The sequence below is a fragment of the Carcharhinus amblyrhynchos genome, chromosome 9 (genome assembly GCF_965287045.1).
Source record: "Carcharhinus amblyrhynchos chromosome 9, sCarAmb.v2.hapA, whole genome shotgun sequence".
In the NCBI taxonomy this organism is placed as follows: domain Eukaryota; kingdom Metazoa; phylum Chordata; class Chondrichthyes; order Carcharhiniformes; family Carcharhinidae; genus Carcharhinus; species Carcharhinus amblyrhynchos.
This window is the reverse complement of record NC_137332.1, coordinates 74,480,531-74,502,242: the sequence shown is the minus strand read 5'-3', so window position 1 is coordinate 74,502,242 and position 21,712 is coordinate 74,480,531. Positions and strand designations below refer to the sequence as shown.

Below are 21,712 nucleotides of genomic sequence, written 5' to 3'. Positions count from 1 at the left end.
CTCAATGGGCATTAGTCACGAGTGATCCCAGGGCCCAGCTGTCTGCAGGTGTTAGTGGTAAAATAGCAGGGTGTTCAGATAAGTTACAAAACAAACAGTCAGCAGTCATGAAGTTTGGTGGAAAGATTAAAGAATTGGGAAGTTAAATCTTTGCCCTTTTTCACTTCCATGGCTTCATCAGGGTTCTAAGTGTACTTAATGTATAAATTTGGGGGGGGATGAGTATTGGGGTGGAGGGAGCACTCTTTTCTGTTTTTATATGATATATAGCCATGAAAAAGGAATATATTTTACTTTTATTGTTCCTTCATTGGATGTGGGCATCACTGCCAAGGGAAATTTGCTCCCCATCCCTAATTCGTTGAACTGTGTGGCTTCTCACACTTCAGAGAGATGTTAGGAATCAACCATGCTGTGCGACATATTGACAGTGATCAGCACTGCTGGCGCAGGGACCCAGGTTCAATTCCATCCTCGGGTTACTTTCTGTATGGAGTTTGCACGTATTCCCTGTGTCTGCATGGGTTTCTTCCATGTGTTCTGGTTTCCTTCCACACTCCAAAAATGTGCGAGTTAGGTTGAATGGTCATGCTAAATTGCCCCTTAGTGTCAGGAGGATTAGCAGCATAAGTATGTGTGGTTACAGGGATAGGGCCTGGGTAGGATTGTTGTCAGAGCAGACTCAATAAGGCAAATGGCTTCTTTCTGCACTGTGCACTGGGGATTCTATAATTTGAAGTCATATGCAAGTCAGACCAGGTAAAGGTGCAGATTTCCTTCCCTGAAGGAGACTGGTGAACAGGTGAGTTATTACATCAATTGATTATAGTTTCATGATCAGTATTTCTGAGATGAGCTTCATATTCCAATTTATTAATGGAATTTAAATTCCACCAGCTGCCTGGGCCTCTGATTACTAGCCCAGTGGCATTACTGCTATGTCATCACCTCTGCACATCCCCCCTCTGCCTGCAGCATAACATCTAACAGGTACGATATGCAAAGCACAATAAGCATAGCTCCCATCTAATGGGTTAATGAACAAGAAAACCTTTACAAGAGATAGCTAAAGAGTAAGTAATCTAAATCACTCACACCATTGGAGTCATTATTGGATAGTGATAAAAATGTCAGTTTCCACACTACAAAAAGCATCCTTTTTTTTAAGCTCATCTAGAAGAATTTCTGTAGCATCAGAGTCCTTCCTCGTGTCTAATACTTTGATCTTCACACCACAGCCAATTAAACATCGGTTTGTTAGCGAAGCCCTCTTTCATTCATAAAACTGGTTCTCAGAATACAATGATTATCTACCCAACATTTCTTGGTGCATTGTTGGCAGTATAGGATGCTTGGAATTGGAACACATTCCAAATGAAAAATCTAACCATACAAAGAAAAAATTTGGTAAAGTGCTCTATCAAAAGATAGATATCTCAAAAGATGTGCAGTTAGGTTGATTGGCCATAGTAAATTGCCCCATAGTGTCAGGGGGATGATCAGGCTAAATACGTGGGGTTATGGGGTAGGGCAGAATTGTGGTCAGTGCAGACTCGATAAGCCAAATGGCCTCCTTCGGCACTGTAGGGAATTTATGATTAGTATACAGTTAAGATTGTATCATCCAATGAGTTTTTTGAAGAATGAAAAGGCCTAGAGGGTGAATGACAAGGAATCAGATGGCTTTAGGAATCACTATCTACCCATCTGCACCCCATCCATCCCACCCACCTACCTACCCCCAACCACCACCCCCTTTCTATTTACAACATAAATGGCCATCACTTACTCACAGAACTTAAGGATTAATTGTTTTTCATTCTATGTGAATGTTCTCTCTGCAATGTTAATACTGCACCGGTGGGAATGCACTATTCTACCTTCAGGTGTCAGGGTCAAGCCTTCAGATCAGGAGTAAAAAATCATGAAAATTATGATCTAGATAACCTCTGCCCCATCCAACTATCCCTTACCTACATCAGATGGTTTTACTACTGAGTGAAAATGCCAATTTGTGCTAATTTTGGACAATTTTGTAATGTGCACATTCCCTCAGAATTAGAATGTCCAAGAACATTTTGCATTACTTTTATCCCATTAGTCTGAGTTGGACTGTAGGTTAGGTTCCAGTAGGCAATTGATAAGTGTGCTAAACCATCTCTCTATCTAATTCCCCAAATAGTACCGTTTGAGCCTATGGTGACGCTCTATTTTTTACTCCTGCCTCCCAGATGGAGCAGCAAAGATTGAATCTTGCTATGTGGGGAATCACAAGTGCAAACATGTGCTCTGTCACCATGGCACAGTGCACTGGGAGCTCCAAAGCACTGTGCGATCAAATATTCACCAATTACTTCAGCTTCATTAAACAACATAAACAACATTTTTTAAACAACCTGTATTATTTTTCTCCGTAATTTTGAATGTAAAAACCCCTTCTGAAACAACTGAAGTTATTCTCTAATATTCTAGAAAATTTTAAAAATTTTTTGTAATTCAACCTAGAAACTCCCAGTTTAAGCAATCTTCCACCTTGGAATGCAATGATAATTGCATAAAGCACAATTCTTCTTTTAAATAATGTTTGTATTCCTACTGCAAAGCTTTGGCCATAGATCATGCAATCCAGATTTAATTCGCCAGTAAAAGCACCCGTTTTGTTGTGGATTTATTGAGACGATCTGGGATGGAGAAAGCTTCAGCCAAATAAAGGTTAATTTGATGCAAAAAATAAAACTGAAAGGCTGCTTTCCTCCTTCTAATAAATAGCACACTAAGAAAAGCTGAAGCTGACTTCCACAATTCAGCAACTAAAAAACAAAACTGCACTGCAAAGGAAAGAAAGACAGTAACATCTGATTATTTTCATGTTTAAATCCATAGAATAACTTAGAAAACCAGCTTTGAAGTTAGGCCTTTTGATGGGAGAATCCAAGGAGATACAACTCAATAAAGTAGGAAACTGACCAGGCTTCATTTGGACTTGAATAAATCTTGAATGAAAAGCATTTGCAGGGTTTTTGGGAAATAGCATTGTAGTGGGAATAACTGGACAGTTCTTTTAAAGATCCAGCATTGACATGGTGGATTGAGCGATTTCCTTCTGTGCTGTATATTTTTATGATCATACAATTCTAACTTCAGCTATTATCCGATTCAACATGCCATCACTGTCACTGCAAAGGAAAATCTTAATTCACACAGAAGCAAAATTGGCAGCAGAACATCAAAAAGAGACACACACTCATGAGAGCTTGAAATTTAATTTGCAGCAAATATACACCACCACATCCTTCCATCCTCATCCCCGTTGTCCACGCATAGTTCATTGCAATGCAGGCTTATCTGAACTTTTGCCTTTCAAACCAAAAGTAATCTGACCTAGAAGGGTTATGCGAAGTAGCCAGAAAACTAATGGTTCCAATTCTCAAAAATATAAATCTAGCCCCAGATATAGTATGTTCATTTGTGAACCAAAATCTCTTATACTACAACACAAGATCATCCCAACTCGCAGCAAATTCTTCATGCACAAAACTGGCTCACGATTATTGCAGCCCTGGTGGAAGATTAACCACTTTGGCATCATGCAGATTTAACCATTCTAAGCAAACAACAGTTACTTTTAAGCATCTTTAGGGGAAACAAGAGCGAGTCAATACCAAAACAAACCTTAGTTGTGATGAAGCATTACAGCACAGCATTAATTTGCCATTTTTTCTTTTAGATGCTTACAAAGATGTTACTCATTTCAAATAATTTCCGATTCTTAAAACCCTAAAATAATTAAGGACAGACATTACTGTTGACAATGACAGAATGAACACAATGAGCTCATGTCTGTATTAAAATAAAGCCTTTAACATCTCTTAAAATGCCTACAAGCCATACACCAAATGAATCGAGCATTTAGATGCTATTACTGACAAGACAATCTTAACCTAGTCTTAACATTTTTAATTGTGTCAAAAATGTTTAGACTCCTGTGGGCTCTTGAGACAAACGAAGGCTCACCTTCAGCAACATCCTCATCAAATCCCATCACCTTTCCCCCTCATCTCTTACACCAAATGCAAAGAGCTCAGGGATGCACGTTTTCAAGGATGAGATCACCTGAACAGGCATCTTTTTCTTCCTGCCCTTCCATTTCCAACTTCTCCCACACTGTCCCATTAATTTTAACTCAGATTCCTTCCAAAACTACCTTCACTGTCTGATTCACTTTAACTTAACACTGTCCTAAACACTAAAGTTTATCTCCAATTTGTTCCTTGCCCTCTTCTGAGGAATCCACCAATTGCTCATTAATTTACTCGCCATCAATTCTTGATCCCTTCTGGACTCTACATTATCTGACATTATTAATGGTTTTGAAAGCAATAACCTCACCTTCAAAACTGCATTTACTGACTTGCTTAAAATATAGATACACAACGCAGTGGCATTCTTCATTCCTCTGAAATTATTTAACATTCTTTAACATATGACATCCCAGCTCTATACTGACCTACCTCAGAACTCCTACTTCAAAATCCTCCAGTTAAGCTTTCATCTTTCTCACTGGACCAAGATTGCTCATGTAAAAGTCACAAATTTAATGCTGCAACTGTAAATACAATACATTGTCTTACATCACAACTCTTAATTTCTCTGCAAGAGTTGAGATGGATCATGCTATTGTCATCAATTTTTAACCTTTGTCTAGCTCTTGCATGATTTCACTTCATTCTGCCCAGATGGATCCACACATCTCCAACAATGGCTTCAGAACCTGTCTCCAGATTTCCTTCAGGATAAAATCTTACTCCACTCCTCTTTCCCATCCACACACAATGCCTTGGTAACAGACACAGAACAGATTTCCATATATATGGTAATGATACTCAGCTACAGGTCTCACTAACCTCTCTCGGCTCCATTTACGGCCCTACACTGTCAGGCTGCTATTTGATTTCAGGTCATGCACAAATCAAACCTTACTCTAAAGTGAGCATCATGGGCAACATCAAGTGGGCAACACAACGGCATATTGGTTAGCATTGCTGCCTCCAGCGCCAGGGATCCAGATTCAATTCTGTTTGGGTGACTGCCTGTGTGGAGTTTGCACATTCCCCCGGTGTCTAGGTGGTTTTCCACAAGGTGCTCTGGTTTCCTCTCAAAATCCAAAGATGTGCAGGTTAGGTGGATTGGCCGTGATAAATTGCTCATCCGTGGCCAAGATGTGTAAGTGGAGTAAATATGTAGGGTTATGGAGAGGGCCTGGGTGAGATGTTTTGTCAGAGAGTCACTGCAGACCCAATGGGCCAAAGGGCCTCCTTCAGCACAGTAGGAATTCTGTGATTCTCTAATTTGCTGAATGTTAAACTCTTACTATTGTCAGACACCCTTTGGTGTCCTTCCTTGAGCGTAAATTCTCATTCTTTGTATTTTTATTCCCTAAAAGCATTTCGTCAGACTTCACGGAATTAAATTGCATCTATCAACTGTCTCTTCTTTCTGCTTACCGATCTATACTGTCTTGAGCTCTTTCAAAGATCTCCACCCTGTATGCCAAATCTTTAACTTTGCGTAATCAACAAATTTCAATATCAAGTTTGCTACACTCAAGTTAAAATAATCGATTTCACTAAATAGATAAGTGGTTCCAGCATTGACCAAGTTAGACTTCCAACCCTTCTTTAATCTAAGCAGCACCCATTAAGCTTTTGCTTCCTGTCCATCAACTAACATGCTGCTACGTTTCCTTAGGGACCATACTCTTGAATTATTATAGCAAACCTTCTATGAGAGATTCCTTACATAACTTGTTTTTGGAAATTTATTTAAGTTGCATCTGCTGCACTGTTTATCCAATTAGCCATCTGAAGAAACAATTAAAGTTTTTAAAAATGCACAATTAACAAATTTATTCCAACTGACGTTGCTCATCCCCATGCATTTTTAGATAATCACTTATATAATCTTGAATTATGGATTCCAAGTTTCTGTCTTTAACAGACATTAGACTGACTAATCCATAGTTGTCCAGAATATCTTACTCTTCCTTCATGAACATGCTCTTCCCGTGTCTGCATGGATTTCCTCCAGGTGCTCGATTTTCCTCCTACAGTCCAAAGCTGTTCAGGCTAGGTGGATTGGCCATACTAAATTGTCCCTTAGTGTCTCAAGTACCTTTACCTTAATTAAAAAGGCAGGTATAATGCCAGGGACCTGTGTTCAATTCCGAGCTTGGATGAATATGCAAACTCCACACAGACATTCTCCCAGTGCGTGCGTGGGTTTCCGCCAGGTGCTCCAGTTTCCTCCCACACTCCAAAGATGTGTGGGTTAAGTGGACCAGCTATGCTAAATTGTCCCTTAATGTCAGGGGGACCAACAGGATAAATAAGTGGGATTACATGGATAGGATTTGGATGGGATTGTTGTTGATGCAGGTTTGACGGGCCAAATGGCCTTCTTCTGCACTGTAGGGATTCTATGATTCCATGAAAGATGTGTAGGCTATGGGCATTAGCGGGATAAATATGTGAAACAGGGATAGTGTCTGGGTGGGCTGCTCTGTTGCAGAGTCAATGCAGACACGATGCACTGAATGGCCTCCTTCTGCATCGTAGGGATTCTATGAACAATGGCTATCCTCCAGGCCAACACCGCGACTTCTATATTGGTGGAAGTTTAAGGTAGGTTAATGGTTATCAAATTTGATCAGCACTGGAGGCCAAAAGTATCTGGTTTAAACAGAAAGAAATAAACTGAAACTACAAAAAACAGCCACCTAACAGGTTGGAATTTGACCACACTTTATTCTGATTGTTCCTTCATCATGTGACATTCTCATCTAAGTATTCTATGAAGGCCCCACCGTCACTTAATTTCCTAAGAGGAGGTTCCCCTTAATGAGCGCGCCTCTATGATGATTCCGGAGTCTTGTTAGTCATCCAGTTGGCACCTTGCAGTTATTTCAGCCTCTAATTCTCTGATGTAGTCGAAGGTTCTACTGCAAAAGCAGATACGCCATTTCACTCCAGCCCTGGGGAAAACTCTGGCAAGTAAACTAGCAATAAACATATCTCTTTCTTCACACACTTTGAATAGTTTAAGCCAGTGTTACAAACCTCTTCAGCTTTAGTACAATAACCTTGATATATCAGACGTGGTTCTTTTCCAATCCACTAGCCAAGTGGGATCCCAGCTCTTCTTTAGCCAGCTGCTTGATTCTAGACAGAACCTCTTCAACAGCAAGGACTGCATACTCATGTTTAACGACTGACTTTCATGCCAATAACCTAACACGCTAATTTCTCCATTTAGAGTCCTGTGCTCTCCTGCCAGTGTTAGTGCTGGACCTGACAACTGATGGGAAATCTTCGGGCTTTACGTGCATATTTTGTGTCAGTCCTTCATTCTCTTTATATTTTCAGTATACATTTTTGAATACAAAGAGAAATATACTGGATAGCTAATTAAGAAATGCAGTGTACAAGGAAGGTTGGTTGATGAAGTGTGTGAGGGAAATGTGGGTTCGTTGTCTATTAGGAAACCTGGCTTTCAAATGTCATATTAGACTGCAATTATACTTTCTCTACACTGCATGCCTTGCTGTAGTTTTCACTGAAAAACAGTAACAGGTTATACAGCCACAAAATTCAATAAAGCCAATTAATAGCAGATATTGAACACTTAAAACTAGCACTTTGTTTTTTTTCTGTTATCTCAGCAAATTATTTCTATAACAAATCTCAAAAATCTATCCAACAACAGATAATGATCTGACCAGCAACAGTAGTAGCCAGCAATCTATGGTGATGATGAATCATAGAATGCCTACAGTGCAGGAGGCCATTCGGCCCATCAAGCCCGCACCAACAACAATCCCACCCAGGCCCTGTCCTTGCAATTGCCGTATTTATTCTTCTTGTCCCCCTGACACTAAAGGGCAATTTAGCATGGCCAATTCACGTAACCCACACATCTTTAGACTATGGGAAGAAACCAGAATGGGAATCAAGTAGATAGGGTTGTTAGGAAGGCATACGGTGTCTTGGCGTTTATTGGTAGGGGGATTGAATTTAGGAGCCGCAGCGTCATGTTGCAACTGTACAAAACTCTGGTGCGGCCGCACTTGGAGTACTGTGTGCAGTTCTGGTCCCCACATTATAGGAAGGACGTGGAGGCTTTGGAGAGGGTGCAGAGGAGGTTTACCAGGATGTTGCCTGGTATGGAGGGGAGGTCCTATGAGGAGAGACTGAGGGATTTGAGGTTGTTTTTGTTAGAAAGAAGGCGGCTAAGAGGGGACCTTATTGAAACATATAAGATGATTAGAGGTTTAGATAGGGTGGACAGTGATAGCCTTTTTCCTCGGATGGAGAAAGCTAGCACGAGGGGACATAGCTTTAAATTAAGGGGTGGTAGTTATAGGACGGATGTCAGGGGTAGGTTCTTTACCCAGAGGGTGGTGAGGGATTGGAATGCCCTGCCTGCTGCAGTTGTAAATGCGCCTAGTTTGGGGGCGTTTAAGAGATCCGTGGATAGGTTTATGGATGGAAAGGGATTGGTTTAGGTTAGAGGGTCATTGGTTTTTAACTGGTCGGTGCAACATCGTGGGCCGAAGGGCCTGTTCTGCGCTGTAGTGCTCTATGTTCTATGTTCTACCCAGAGGAAACCCACGCAGACATGGGGAGAATGTGCAAACTCCACATAGACAATGAGCCAAGGCCGGAATTGAACCTGGGTCCCTGGTGCTGTGTGGCTGCGGTGCTAACCATTGTGCACTGTGTGTGGTGTAACCTTTCTGGTAATGAGATTAGCAGATATCATCAGGAAACGGCTTACCTAGATGACAGAGAGTAGTGAAGGTATACAATCTGCTCATTTCAAGAGTCACAGAATAAGAGAGATGCAGACAGCCCGTATACAAAGACGGGGGAATCATAGAGGAACAAGGGTATAATTGTCAGCAGCTGTAGAAGCAGGCAGGATAGTTTAACATCTAACAGCCAAGAAGGCATTGTAACATCCAAGAGCTGGAGAGGCCAGTTTTATAGCTGAGTCTGAGAGACCATTTTAACATGCAAGAAGTCTTGGAGCCAAGATAGTGCAGGAACCTTTACAAAGACAATTTAAATATCTTAGCTGGATCAGGAAAAGTCATTTCCCAGACTTGGTCATCCTTAATTTGATTTGATTTATTATTGTCAATGTACTAGTATACAATGAAAAGTATTGTTTCTTGCACACTACACAGACAAGGCATACCGTACATAGATAAAGAGTGCAGAATGTAGAATTACAGTCATAGCTAGGGTGTAGGGAAGATCAACTTAATGCAAGGTACGTCCATTCAAAAGTGGTAACAGGGAAGAAGGAAAGGAGCAGGGAAGAAGGTTGGTGCGCGGTCTCAGACTTTCGTATCTTTTTCCGATGGAAGGAGGTGGAAGATAATATGTCTGGGGTGAGTGGCGTCCTTGATTATAGAAATGTAGAGAATGTAGGTGGTTAGGAGGCTGGTTTGAGTGATAGACAGGGCTTCATTCACGACCTTTTGAGGTTTCTTGCAGTCTTGGACAGAGCAGGAGCCATACCAAACTGAGGTACAACCAGAAAGAATGCTTTCTCTGGTGCATCTGTAGAAGTTGGTGAGAGTTATTGCGGACATGCCAAATTTCCTTAGTCGCCTGTGAAAATAGAGGCGTTGGTGGGCTTTCTTTATCTCTAGCATCTGCATGGAGGGATTAGGACAGATTGTTGACTCTCTGAACACTTAAAAACACGAAGCTCGCGACCATTTCTACTTCGTTTCCAATGATGAGAGGCATGCCCTCCGCGACGCTTCCTGAAGTCGACTATCTCCTTCGTGACATTGAGGGAGAGATGATTGTTGTCACACCAGTTCATCAATTTATCTCTTTCCTGTACTGTGTCTCATCATTGTTTGAGATCTGCACCACAATGACGGTGTCATCAACAAACTTGAAAATCAAGTTAAAGGGGAATATGCCTTGTATTGTGTGGTAACTATAAGTTGGATTTGAATTATAGATTTATTTAATTTGGAAGCAGAAAGTGCTGTAAAATTTCAGCAAGTCTGAGAGCATCTGTGGCAAGACAATAGAGCAAACATCTCAAGTCTAGAAGACCTTTCATCAGAGCTGCTCTGATGAAGTATCATCTGAATTTGAAAAGTTTGCTCTACCCTTTCCCCACAGGTGCTGTCAGACCTAAGATTTTCCAGCATTTTCTGTTTTGTTTCAGATTCCAGCATCCGCAGTATTTTACTTTTATCTTTGTCTTTAACTCACTGCCACTTCTCTTCCAGGAAAGCTTTTCCTGAAGAAGTACTGCTCTTCTCTCCGATAGGGCTCTGACGAAGGGTCATCTCAACTCAAAACATTGGCTTTATTCTCTCCCCACAGATGCTGTCAAACCTACATTTTCTGTTTTTGTTTCAGATTCCAGCATCCGCAGTACTTTGCTTTTATTGAATTTGGAATGTGAAAGTTTTAAGGAGTTCACGGATCGTAAATAGGTAGGTTATATGCTTTGGAAAAAGAGACAATTTATATAAAATGTGTGTGTTCAGTAGTTCATTTATTTAATTGACTTAAAATGTTACAGCCCTAGTTGAAAGTACTTGTCTTTTCTTTAGTTTAATAATTAGTAATTAGGTCTTTAGTAATTATTACACAATGATTGGGTTGTTTATTCTTACCGGTGTTGCGGGTGTTTCAAGACACCATTGCAGATGCTTGGTTTGTGACAGAATAATTGATGCAGTTTCTTCAGTGCTTATAAGTATTGCATTTTTACAACGAGTTACAACAGTGATGGGCTTGCAGCAGAATAATGAACGAAATAGGGCGATTCAGAAACAACAGAATCATAATCACAGCATACACCAGCAAGAGATGAATTTGTCAGTATGTGCAAAGGTTTCAGCTCAGCAGAGGCTAAAAATGACAAATTATGGTGCTCCAAATGGCACTTCTGTCACGCACTACAGTTTGTGTCAACAGCAATTGAATCTTTCTCAGGTGCCTGGGAGAGCCCTGGACAATCTATCACGTCCTATATATAACTGATGCACTGATCGAGAGCACTGGCAAGTAACCACTTCCTAAAATAAATGCGAGGAGCAGTCAATGTTTATGTTCGACATTTCCTGATGTTTGGCTGTGCCAAATACTCATACAAATTACATCATCCAATGCAATAGTGAACATCAACGGGAGTGAATCTTGTAACTCAATACACATGAATTCAGTTAACGATGGTCAGGTCGTTCTCTTCCAGACAATGAAACATTCTAACATCAACAGACCAACTGTTGGTTCTAGTCTACTGTGCTTGGTTTGCTCAAAAAAAAAGTTATGTATCAAAATGAGGCCAATCTAAATCTCCAGTTATGTATCACAGTAAGTAGAATAGGGAACCTTGAAAAGCAGTGATTGAAGGATGAGAAAATATGATAGGTGGAAATTTCAGTGATTTGATTTCATTGCAAATATAATAATACTAATGAAAGTGAGTGTCAGTAATTAAATGCTTAAAACATTTATATAATTAAGTTTTGTTTTTATTCAAATTATTAAGTGATCAGATTATGAATGATAACAGTGTTGTGAATATTAATTATTTACCAGTAATTACTATGATTCACTTTTAATTATTACAGTTCATTACAGTCTTTTGTGGACTTGACTTGAACCCAAATAAAGCACATATGCTGTACCCATGTGAAAAAAACTCCTGACTTTTGGCCTAAAAACACGTCTCAAATATTTGATCTTTGCACAAGCACGTATAATTTGAGTTCATGACTAATTACTAAATTTGACTTGCCTGATGACTTGTTGTTTCTAAAAATATTATCTGAAAATTTATTGTCTTATCCCAATATCTATCCAGACATAACCAAAGAACCACCAGCAATTGTTTTTCTTCTCATTCCTGCATCTCCACCTCTGGTATCCCTCAAGGTTCTATCCATGCTTGCCTTCTCGTTCACACCTACATGCTTGGTCCGTGGTGACATCTTCCAAAACATATTGGGCAGGATTTTATAGCCTCCCTTGTCCCAAAACTGTGAAATCCCGCCTGAAGTCAATGGACCTTCCCATTGCCTGCTCCAATTCCCATGGCGGGCAGGACATTAAAATTACAGCCATCAATGTTTCATATTTATGCTGACAACACCCAGCATTACCACATCTCCACCTTTCCCATACCCTATCTCTGATTTGCTTGTCCAATATCTAACAGTGGATAAACAGAAATTACCTCCAATTAAATATTGGGAAGATTAAGACCATTGTCTTCAGTCTCTACCAAAAACTCCATTCCCTAGCCATTGACTCCATTCTTCTTTCAGGCAAATGTTGTAGGCTAAACCAGATTGGTCACAATCTTGGTGTTAGATTTGACCCATAGTTGAATTGCTAATTGCATGTTTACTCCATCAACAAAACCAGATAAAATACATCAATATATCACCTCACTCCCCTGCCCACCTCAGCTCATCTACTTCTGAAACCATCATCATGCCTTTACTGCCTCGAGAATTGATTATCCCAACACTTCCTTGGCCAGCCTTTCTACTTTTTACTCTCCATAAATTTGATTTCATCCTGAATTCTGCCGCCTGTATCTTAATTCACTCAAGTCCTGTTCTCCCATTAGCTTTGTGCTAATTGATCTATGTTGACTTCCATCAGACAGCACCTTAATTTTTTTTAAAAAGTCACTGTTTTCAAATGCTTCTATGGCCTCACCCCCCTCACTATCTCTGCAATCTTCCATAGCCCTACAAGCCTTTACGATTAGTGCACTCTTCCAATTTTGGTCTCTTGCACATCCAATTTTAATCGCTCCACTATTGGTGGCCATGGCTTCAGCTGTCAAGGCCCAACATTCTTGAATTCCTTCCTTAAACCTGTCTACCTCACTACCTCCCCTTTCTTCCATTAATAAGTTCCTTGGAAAAAAAGTCTCTTCACCAAGTATTTGGTCACCTGTCCTAATGTCTCCTCTGTGATTCATATTTTGTTTGAAACAATTTGGAAAGTTTAAAAGTACTATAAAAATGCAAACTGCCGTTGTCACACAGCATTTGAAATGCTTGGCTTTTCCCAGTCCTTGTGAAAATTTAAGTATTCTGTTCTCGCAGTTTTGTTCCTGCTACAATTTTCTCTAATCTCTGTATTTATACAAATTCCTACTCCCCATAACAACTGCATCACCACTGACTGAAGGTTGGCAGTCAACTCCTGCCAGAATCTTGCGTCATTTGATATTCCTTAACTCTGCTCATGGCGTTTCCACTGTCTGATCACCCTCACTGAACTATTTCAATTCTCCTGTTGTAATTGCATATTTCAATCAAGATTGGTACTCTTTCCTTTCCCATTTCCCTTTCATTTTCATTTTTGAAGCTGCTACAGCTTAAATACTTAACTCTCAATCATGCCCAGCTCGTTATCAGGTCTCCAAGATCGTGACGTTTAGCCAAATTTGTCTTTCTAATTCACTTGTGCTATTTCTTATGCTACATGCAAAAAGAGCTGCTTGGGGACTGGAGAAATGCAGCTGCTATCATTATCTTTTCTGCCCATTTTTAAGTGATCCAACTACATACCAGTAAATTTGACATTAATTATGGATAACGGTATGGAAATTCTTACTAAAGATAATGAAGCATCTGGAGATTTAAATCATCAAAGACAACCATGGGTTTACGCATGGATGGTCTTGCCAATATAACTCAATGGTTTTCTTTGAGGGTTTGATAAGGTTAACAGTGAATGTGATGCAAACAGCAAAATCTTTGACAAAATTCCTTTGGAAAGGCTGGTGCCAAAAATGAAGAAATTAGGAATCAGAAATGTTTTACAATTGTCATCAGCCTGGGTGAATGTTACCAGTGGGGTCCCATAGGAGCCTGTTTTGGACCTCTCGTACTTAATATCTTTATAAATGACCTTGAATTCAGAGTTACAAGCACAGTGTTGCAGATAATTTCAAACAGATGTCACAGAAAGAGTGATCAGCGAATTACCTTCTGGTTAAGATAGTAAAGGCAAAAAGCTTAAATTAATTAAAATAAAGACAGGTGATTAGTGAGAAAAATATGTTTTGTTCTTGAATTTACAAGTTATAATCTTGATCTATCCTATATTCTTACAATAAGGTTTTGACCACTGCAATGCAACTTCAGCCAAACATCACCCAATTGTTTTTCTTATATTAACTTGTTACATTTACCAGTTATTAAGATATATAAAGTCGGCAAGGAATTTATCAAAAATCCCTATCCAGATCATGTCAAAGATACTACCGACACAGATCCCTGAAAAAGAGGGGTGATGTTCCCTTGTTAACTTTTATAATTGGTTGGAAAATTCCTATTTCTTGACATTTCAAAATGGAGTTGATAATCAAATGTAAATATTTTGACATTGAATAATGCTGGCATTGATGCGAAATTTCATTGACCTCTCTATAAATTCTGGAAATTAGGGAGTATAATGGATAGATGCAGAGGGAGGGACTATCAGCCAGTAGCAATAGGCTAAAAACTGAATGACCTCATTGTTTTTAATCATTTAAGGCAGTTACATTTATCAAGGTATACATGCCCCAAAACAAATGAAACACAGTTAAAAAAGTCTATCTTGTTTCAAATGATGTGTGTTTTAGAATCGCACCATCGAACCAACTTGATTAGGCTTTACTTTCTACTCCTGTTATTGACTTTATCTCAAACTCAACATTAAACATGATGATGTCACAACACATAGATCACAAAAGGTCAGAACAGTAAGGAAATGAAAGATGTTCAACAGTCATTAATTCATTTAAGTTTTGGTGGAGTAAGGTAGCCCAGCACTATTTCCAAAATGGGCTCCAGCCAATCTCTCATTGCTCACATTTCCTGCCTCATGTGAGGAATAGAAATTATAGAATATCTGTTGATCTGTTAAAGATTCAATTTTTAACAATTGTGAATTTTGCATTTAGATTTACCAAATGAATGCATGATCTTGAATTTTGAGAACTGCATAAAAGCAGTGCTAAACACAATTATAGGATTATCCATTAGAGATATTACAATGTATAAACACCTCATTTAGAAATTAAATTGTTCAAATAGAGGAACTGAAATTAAACAAAAAATTCAACCCATGTGACAGTATTTATGCAGAAAGAAATTACAGAAATTATATAGTACCACGGATGCATACCTAAGTAACTATTCAGCTGTGTTCTTTACGTTCTGTGAACCACTTAGGACATGTTTCTATACTAAAGGTACTACGTAAATATACATTTTTGTTGTTGCTATGTCTGGAAATTTATACAAGTACCTACAGAGCAGTCAATTACATGCTTCTCCTAAAAAGAATATGAGAGTGTGAATGTGTGTAAAACTATTTCACCAACATACCTGATCATCTCCTCCTGATAAAGGCTGCTGACTGCAGGCCCACCAAACCGTAATTTCTGATCAGATTCTTTCACGGAATCCTGAAACACAACCAGATGAAGTTAGTACAAACTCAACACCTGCAGCTTTACAGGTAATGTTAGAAAATCTATATTTTCATCTTCTGTACTTTTGCCAGTTACACTGGACCAATATTTTTGTGAAACTCATCAGCCTGTCTATTTGAAATAGGAACAGCATATTAATTGTAAACTTACCAACTGCTTTCTTTGGAAAATTGCAAAAACCTTCAAACCATACTTAACTGAAATTCCATTAAAGATAAATAGGAATCCATGAGGAAAAAATGATGATTCTCCAATCCAATCCCCAAAGAAATATCCATTCCCTCAATGACCTTCAAATTTTGTAAGGAAATCTTAGTTTATCCTTCATTTTCAGTGACTTTTGTGCAATTGATGCTCCTATGTTTATTTACAATAACAAGGATAAAATTTTCATTAAAAATATGACAGAGACAAAGCTGGCACGTAATGTAAAGATCAACACATACAAAAATTATTAGAACTATTTCAGCTCTCTACAGTGAGAATAAAGTGATTCCCAATTAGTTGTAACCAAATTATCTTTTTCCTGCCCCATAAATCCACGTGCAGTCACACGATTTCACCCTTTCTAATGCATCAATGTCTTATAGAAGCATCAAAGACAATTCAGAAGTGTGAAGTGCAAAACCCAATACAGGCACACAAATTGCCTCTCATTCCATAATACGTGTTGCCGCTGAATCTTTCTTCACAGAGAAAAGTGCTACTTGGCTGAAAACAGATCCAGCAGTAAAACTGATGCTTGCTGAAGGAAAAACTCCAACTGCTGCAGTTTGAAATATAGTGAGGAAATGGAAGGAACATAAAAAGGCACAGAAGGGAAAAAAGCAATGGCAGAAAAAAGAGCAGCGAGAATGGCAACAAAGTAGAAAGAAGTCATGCAAGCTAGAATACAAAAGAATCAAGAGAAAAATCTGTCAGAAACAGAGGCCATGCAATGATAAATACAAAAACAATAAGGATTTTGTTGAGTCATTTGCAAAGTGACTGTAAAACCAATCTAGGTTGCCAGCTTACTTTAGAGATTGGGCAATGCTCTCGAAATTAAAATATCATAGAAACAGGTTTTCCAAAGAAAACAGAAAAGTTTATTTTAAAGGTAATTTTGTATTTAATCAAAGAGACCAAACAGGTTTAATAATTGTGGAAGATGAGGGTATGGATAATCTATAACATCAACTTGCATACATGTGGTACTTTGGCATGGACAAGCATCTCAAAAATATTTCTTGGAGACATAAACAAAAATTAATGCAAGGGGGTAATAAGAAGCTTTGGCAAAGCAGTTTTTAAGGAGAGACTTGAAAACGAATGATGTGGAAGGGTTTAGGGTGGGAATTCTGAAATATAGGGCTAATTCATTTACTTACAGAAATCATGGAATCATGACTGTGGAAGTTGGAAATGCACATTGCTTTAGATTCATGCTTACAATTTGAAATAGTTGTTCACAGACCTGTCCTATAGCCTGCAGTATGACAAACAGCTGCAAAAGCAAACTGCCAATATTATGCACTATACAAAAAATAAAAAGGCATTTTCAAAGAATATTTTCATGAAAAGGTCATTCAAATACAGTGAAGTAAACCAACCCACCTCTGAAATGAAGGCAGTTAAATTGCAGAACTCCAGTAACTGTCCAGGCTAACAGCAATTAAAAAAAACTACATAACCCCTGTAATAGATAATTACTAATCGCCTGTCAGAATCATTTTGTATGCTCATGTTTTCAATAAGAACAATAGGAATCAGTTATCCTCTACAGTTAACTTTTGTACGTCAATTGGTTATTTTCTCTCCAGGTCCTTTGCAATATCATGTGCTCTGCAGAATGGAGTGACATTTCTAAAAGGTTTACAAAGCTTCACCAGAGGTCATAGTTATACAGCCCAACAAGTCAGCAACATCAAACAATGAAAACGCTGACAGTTCTGCAATCATTTGTATGCATTTTTCTCCCTAAACACAGGCTTGAAAAACATGATGAAATAAAACTGGCAAATAAACATTTGAACTTCTGTACTCTGCATTTCTCAGATGAAGAATCTCAGCGAAGCAAGCATTCCCAGGGCTCCCCAATGAAACCATTCGAAGTGACTGATAAGAGGTCAAAATCAATTTGACATCTGTCAATTGGTTAGTGTCTTATTAAACGTTTGAAAAGAAAAGAAAATATTGTCAATGAGAGTTGCTGTTATTTCAAAACAGCAGAAAACACAAAGAATCAAGAAATAAAAGTGGATCAATATTTTGGAACGGTTTTGGTTTGTTCCATGATATTTTCAATCTTTCACTAGCCACTTGGATTTTATGAACTGTTAAGTTTTAAAATATTTTTCCCAAGTTAACAACATGTCATATGCTTTAATATTCTTAAAGTTTTAGTATTTTCTCAGCCAACATAAACAAAAGCAGGTCATTGCTGTTGGTGGGGAACAAAATGACTGCAACATGATTAGTCACAATCTTTTTTTTCATTAAAGACTGACATCAAGTCCAAAACTAGAGTCATAAATATATGTCAAATCAGTAATAAATCCAATGAAGAACACAGGAGAAACTTTGTTTATTTATTAGTGTCACAAATAGGCTTACATTAACACTGCAATGAAGTTAGTGTGAAAATCCTCCAGTCGCCACACTCCAGCAGTGCCTGTTCAGTCACACAATGGTAGAATTTAGCATGGCCAATGCACCTAACCAGCACTTCTTTTGGACACTGCGAGGAAATCAGAGTACCTGGAGGAAACTCAGGCAAAAATGGGGAGAACGTGCAGACTCCGCACAGTGACCCAAGTCCGTAATCGAACCCAGGGCCGTGAAGGGGCAGCGTTAACCACTGCGCCACGCTGCCACCCAAAGTCAGAAAGTGTGGGAATGTGAAACTTGCTGTCAAGGAATGTTTGAAGTTTTTTTTATATTCTTTCACAGGATATGGGCATCAATCGCTAAACAAGCATTTGTTGCACATCCTTTGTTGAGCTCAAAGGTAGGTGAACCTCCCTAATAAACCACTGTAGGTTACCCACAGTGCTCTTCAGAGGGCAGTTCTAGGATTTTACCCAGCGACAGTGTATTAATGATGACATAGTTTCAAATCAAGATGGTTTGTGGTTTAAAGCAGAACTCAACAGGTAGTGGTATTCCCATACATCTGCTGCACTCAGAGGTGGCAGGGTTCACAAGATGCTGTTGAATTATATAACTAAACAATGGTGCTGTCAAGGGGGCCTTGGTGAGTTGTTGTTTCCACCACCAGTGCACTGCAATGAGCTTTTAAGGTGGAGAAGACAGGGTGCCAATCCAACAGGCTGTTTTATCCTGGATGGTGTACAGCTTCTTGAGTGCTGTTGGAACTGCATTCATCCAGGCAAGTATAGAGTACCCCATCATACTTCTGACTTGCGTCTTGTAGATGATGGACAGGCTTTACCTTGTCAGAAGGTGAGTAGAATTTTAAGACTCTGGGCCTGATTTTATCATTTTCACTCTAATTGCTGGACCTGGACACAATTCAGATCCAACTTGGAAATCTGTTTTCAGGAGCCCCCAAACGCACTCAGCCTAAAAAAAAACTGCTGGTCTGAATCGCACTGAGGACGGGGCTTAGCATGCCTGAAATGATCGGAGCTCTGAACTGCACATGCGCAGTCAGAAACAAATTTGAAAAAAGCACGCCCATGTCAGATCGCTCCTGGGCTGCGAAAAGCGGAAAAAGTGGCCCTTGAGCAAAAAGCAGGAGCGATGCTCCCACAGACATCACCCCATCCCCACAATATAACCGTCCCCATTATCTACCCATCCCTCCATCCAGACTGATCACAACCCTCTGACCCACTTCCCCCCCACTCATCGCCCACAGAGTGGCAGCGGACCCACTTGTCCCCCCACAGTCCCGACCCTCCCCCCACCAGAGATCCATCTAGCTTCCCCTGCCAGAGATACGTTACCCGCCTCTCATCCTCCCTTCCAGAGGATGATCTGGCCTCACTCCCCTCACCCACTCCCCAGAGGCACATATGACCCGCTTTCTCCTCCCTCCCCCAAGCAGAGAATGATCTGGCCTGCCTCCCTCCCCGCACCCACACCCCCTCCCTGCGCCAACCAGACAACAATCTGCTTTCCCCCCACCCAACCCGACAACGATCAGGCCTCCCTTCTCCCACCAGAGAATGATTTGACCTGCGCCGTCACCGCCACTGCCACTGCCATCACCATCACCACCACCAGTGGTGAGTCAGAGAGCTGTTGGAAGCTCTGAACTCACCTCTTCAGCAGCTGGAGCGTGCGAATCACACTTTTATTCAGCACGTCCATTTTGGTGCAATTCCGGATTGGCGAATGTGGTGGTAAAGTGGAGGGGGAATGCTGATAAAGTTGAGTGGGCAGTTCATTAATTCAATTGAAATGCATTTACATCGCCTTTGCACCCGTTTCAGGCGCAAATCGGATTGTATCCATTCCTAGATCTCAGTAAAGTGGCCATCTGCATGGACAAAGGCGCAGGTCGCGTTAATGGCCTCACACCCGATTTTACCATGTTTTCACACCCGGAAACGAGTGCGACGCAATGGTAAAATCAGGCCCTCTGACTTTGCTCTTGTGGCACACTATTTACAAAATTGTTCCAATTCAGTTGCTGGTCAATGGTAAACCCTCAGATGTTGATAATGGTACATTCAGCAGTGGTAATGCCATTGAATGCCTGAGAGATGTTTTGATTCTTTCTTGCTGGAGATCATTATTGCCTGAAACTTGTCTGGTGAAAACGTTACTAGCCATCTATCAGCCTAAGCCCGAATGTTGTCTAGGCATTCTTCATATGGACATGAACCCTTTCAAGTATCTGAGAAGTTGCAATGGGAGCTGAACATTAGCAAAATTCTAGTCAATGGAAATGCACACTGAATCAAATGCTGCCTTCATGTCAAGGGCAATCACTTCACATCTGGTTTTCAGATTCTTCGTCCATGTAATGAAGTCAGAAGCTATGTGGCTCTCGCTAACTGCATTGATGCATTGAAGGAGAAGCTAGACAAATACATGAGGGAGAAGGGAATAGAAGAATATGCTGATGTGGTTCAATGGACAGGGTGAGAGGAGGTTTGTGCAGAACACGAATACCTATATTGATCAGTAGGGCTGAATGGCCTGTTTCTGTCCTATAAATTCTAAATCATTCTGTGCAATTATTGATTTCAAGTAAGTTATCAGAATCTGTTGTACAAATATCTGCAATAATTGTGAATATGCACCAAAACCCATTTTGTGAAAACCTGTTCTCCATATGGAGATGATTAGCACACAGTAACACTACTCTTCAACCTGATTCACTTTTAGGCATAGCCTCGATAAAGGCCAAATACAATCGTAGAAAAAAAAATGACAGGTCACAGAGATAGCAGCAATTATATGAACTCATATCCTTCAAGAGTTTTGAATCACAGTTCCCTTTCTTGTAAAAAAAACTGCATAGGAAATAATGGCGAATTTCAATTATAATATAGACTGGGGCTAGTAACATGTCCTGAAACGTATACATGACAAATTTCCTTACAGCCTGGATCTAGTCCTGGGGAATGAAGTGGAGAAAGTAAAGCACACTTTAGCGGGAGAATTGTTCAAAATATGAAGTTGATAAGATCGTTATGTTTTGGGATTGTGCCTTCAATTTAGGGTAAAATGGAGGAATGGAGTCATTGTACAATCTGTTCTGAATTCTGCTGACAGTAAATCTGGGGGGGCTTGACTTAAACTGTAAAAGGGGGCCTGGGGCACTTCACTAGAAAGAAGGTGGGAGATGTTCGCAACTGTGGTTAACAGCAGAAGAATCTATACTGACAGTGGATCAACTGTGAGTCACTGATGGCCCAGGATGGTATTAAGAATGTCAGAGAGGGGGAATAAAAGCTATTATGTAACGGTAGAGGGTACACCTTTGAGCAAAAGCAAAATATGGCAGAAATCCAAAATAAGAACAAAAAAACTGCTAAAAATATTCAACAGATCAGGAAGGAGGATTCTTAGAAATCTTTCTCAGCGTAGGCAGTAAAGCAACTGAAGATAATAGCATTAAATAGTGTCCTTTAGAACTAGCATTGTACTGGCCCCCTAATAGCACTTTTTACACAGATAAAAATTACATTGTACATTAATTATACTGTGT

At 39.7% G+C, this 21,712-nt stretch overlaps 1 protein-coding gene across 1 annotated transcript in view; it reads right to left on the bottom strand.

Moving 5' to 3' along the window:
• acbd6 (acyl-CoA binding domain containing 6) overlaps positions 1-19,863 on the bottom strand; it is a 143,805-nt gene extending 123,942 nt beyond the window's left edge. Inside the window, exons 1-3 of the mRNA XM_080196776.1 lie at positions 19,814-19,863; positions 15,697-15,706; positions 15,440-15,519 (exon numbers count right to left, since the gene is read on the bottom strand). Of these exons, the coding sequence (XP_080052902.1) occupies positions 15,440-15,519; positions 15,697-15,706; positions 19,814-19,863 (140 nt within the window). The remainder of the gene's footprint in view (positions 1-15,439; positions 15,520-15,696; positions 15,707-19,813) is intronic.
• Between the last annotated feature and the right edge of the window lie 1,849 nt (positions 19,864-21,712).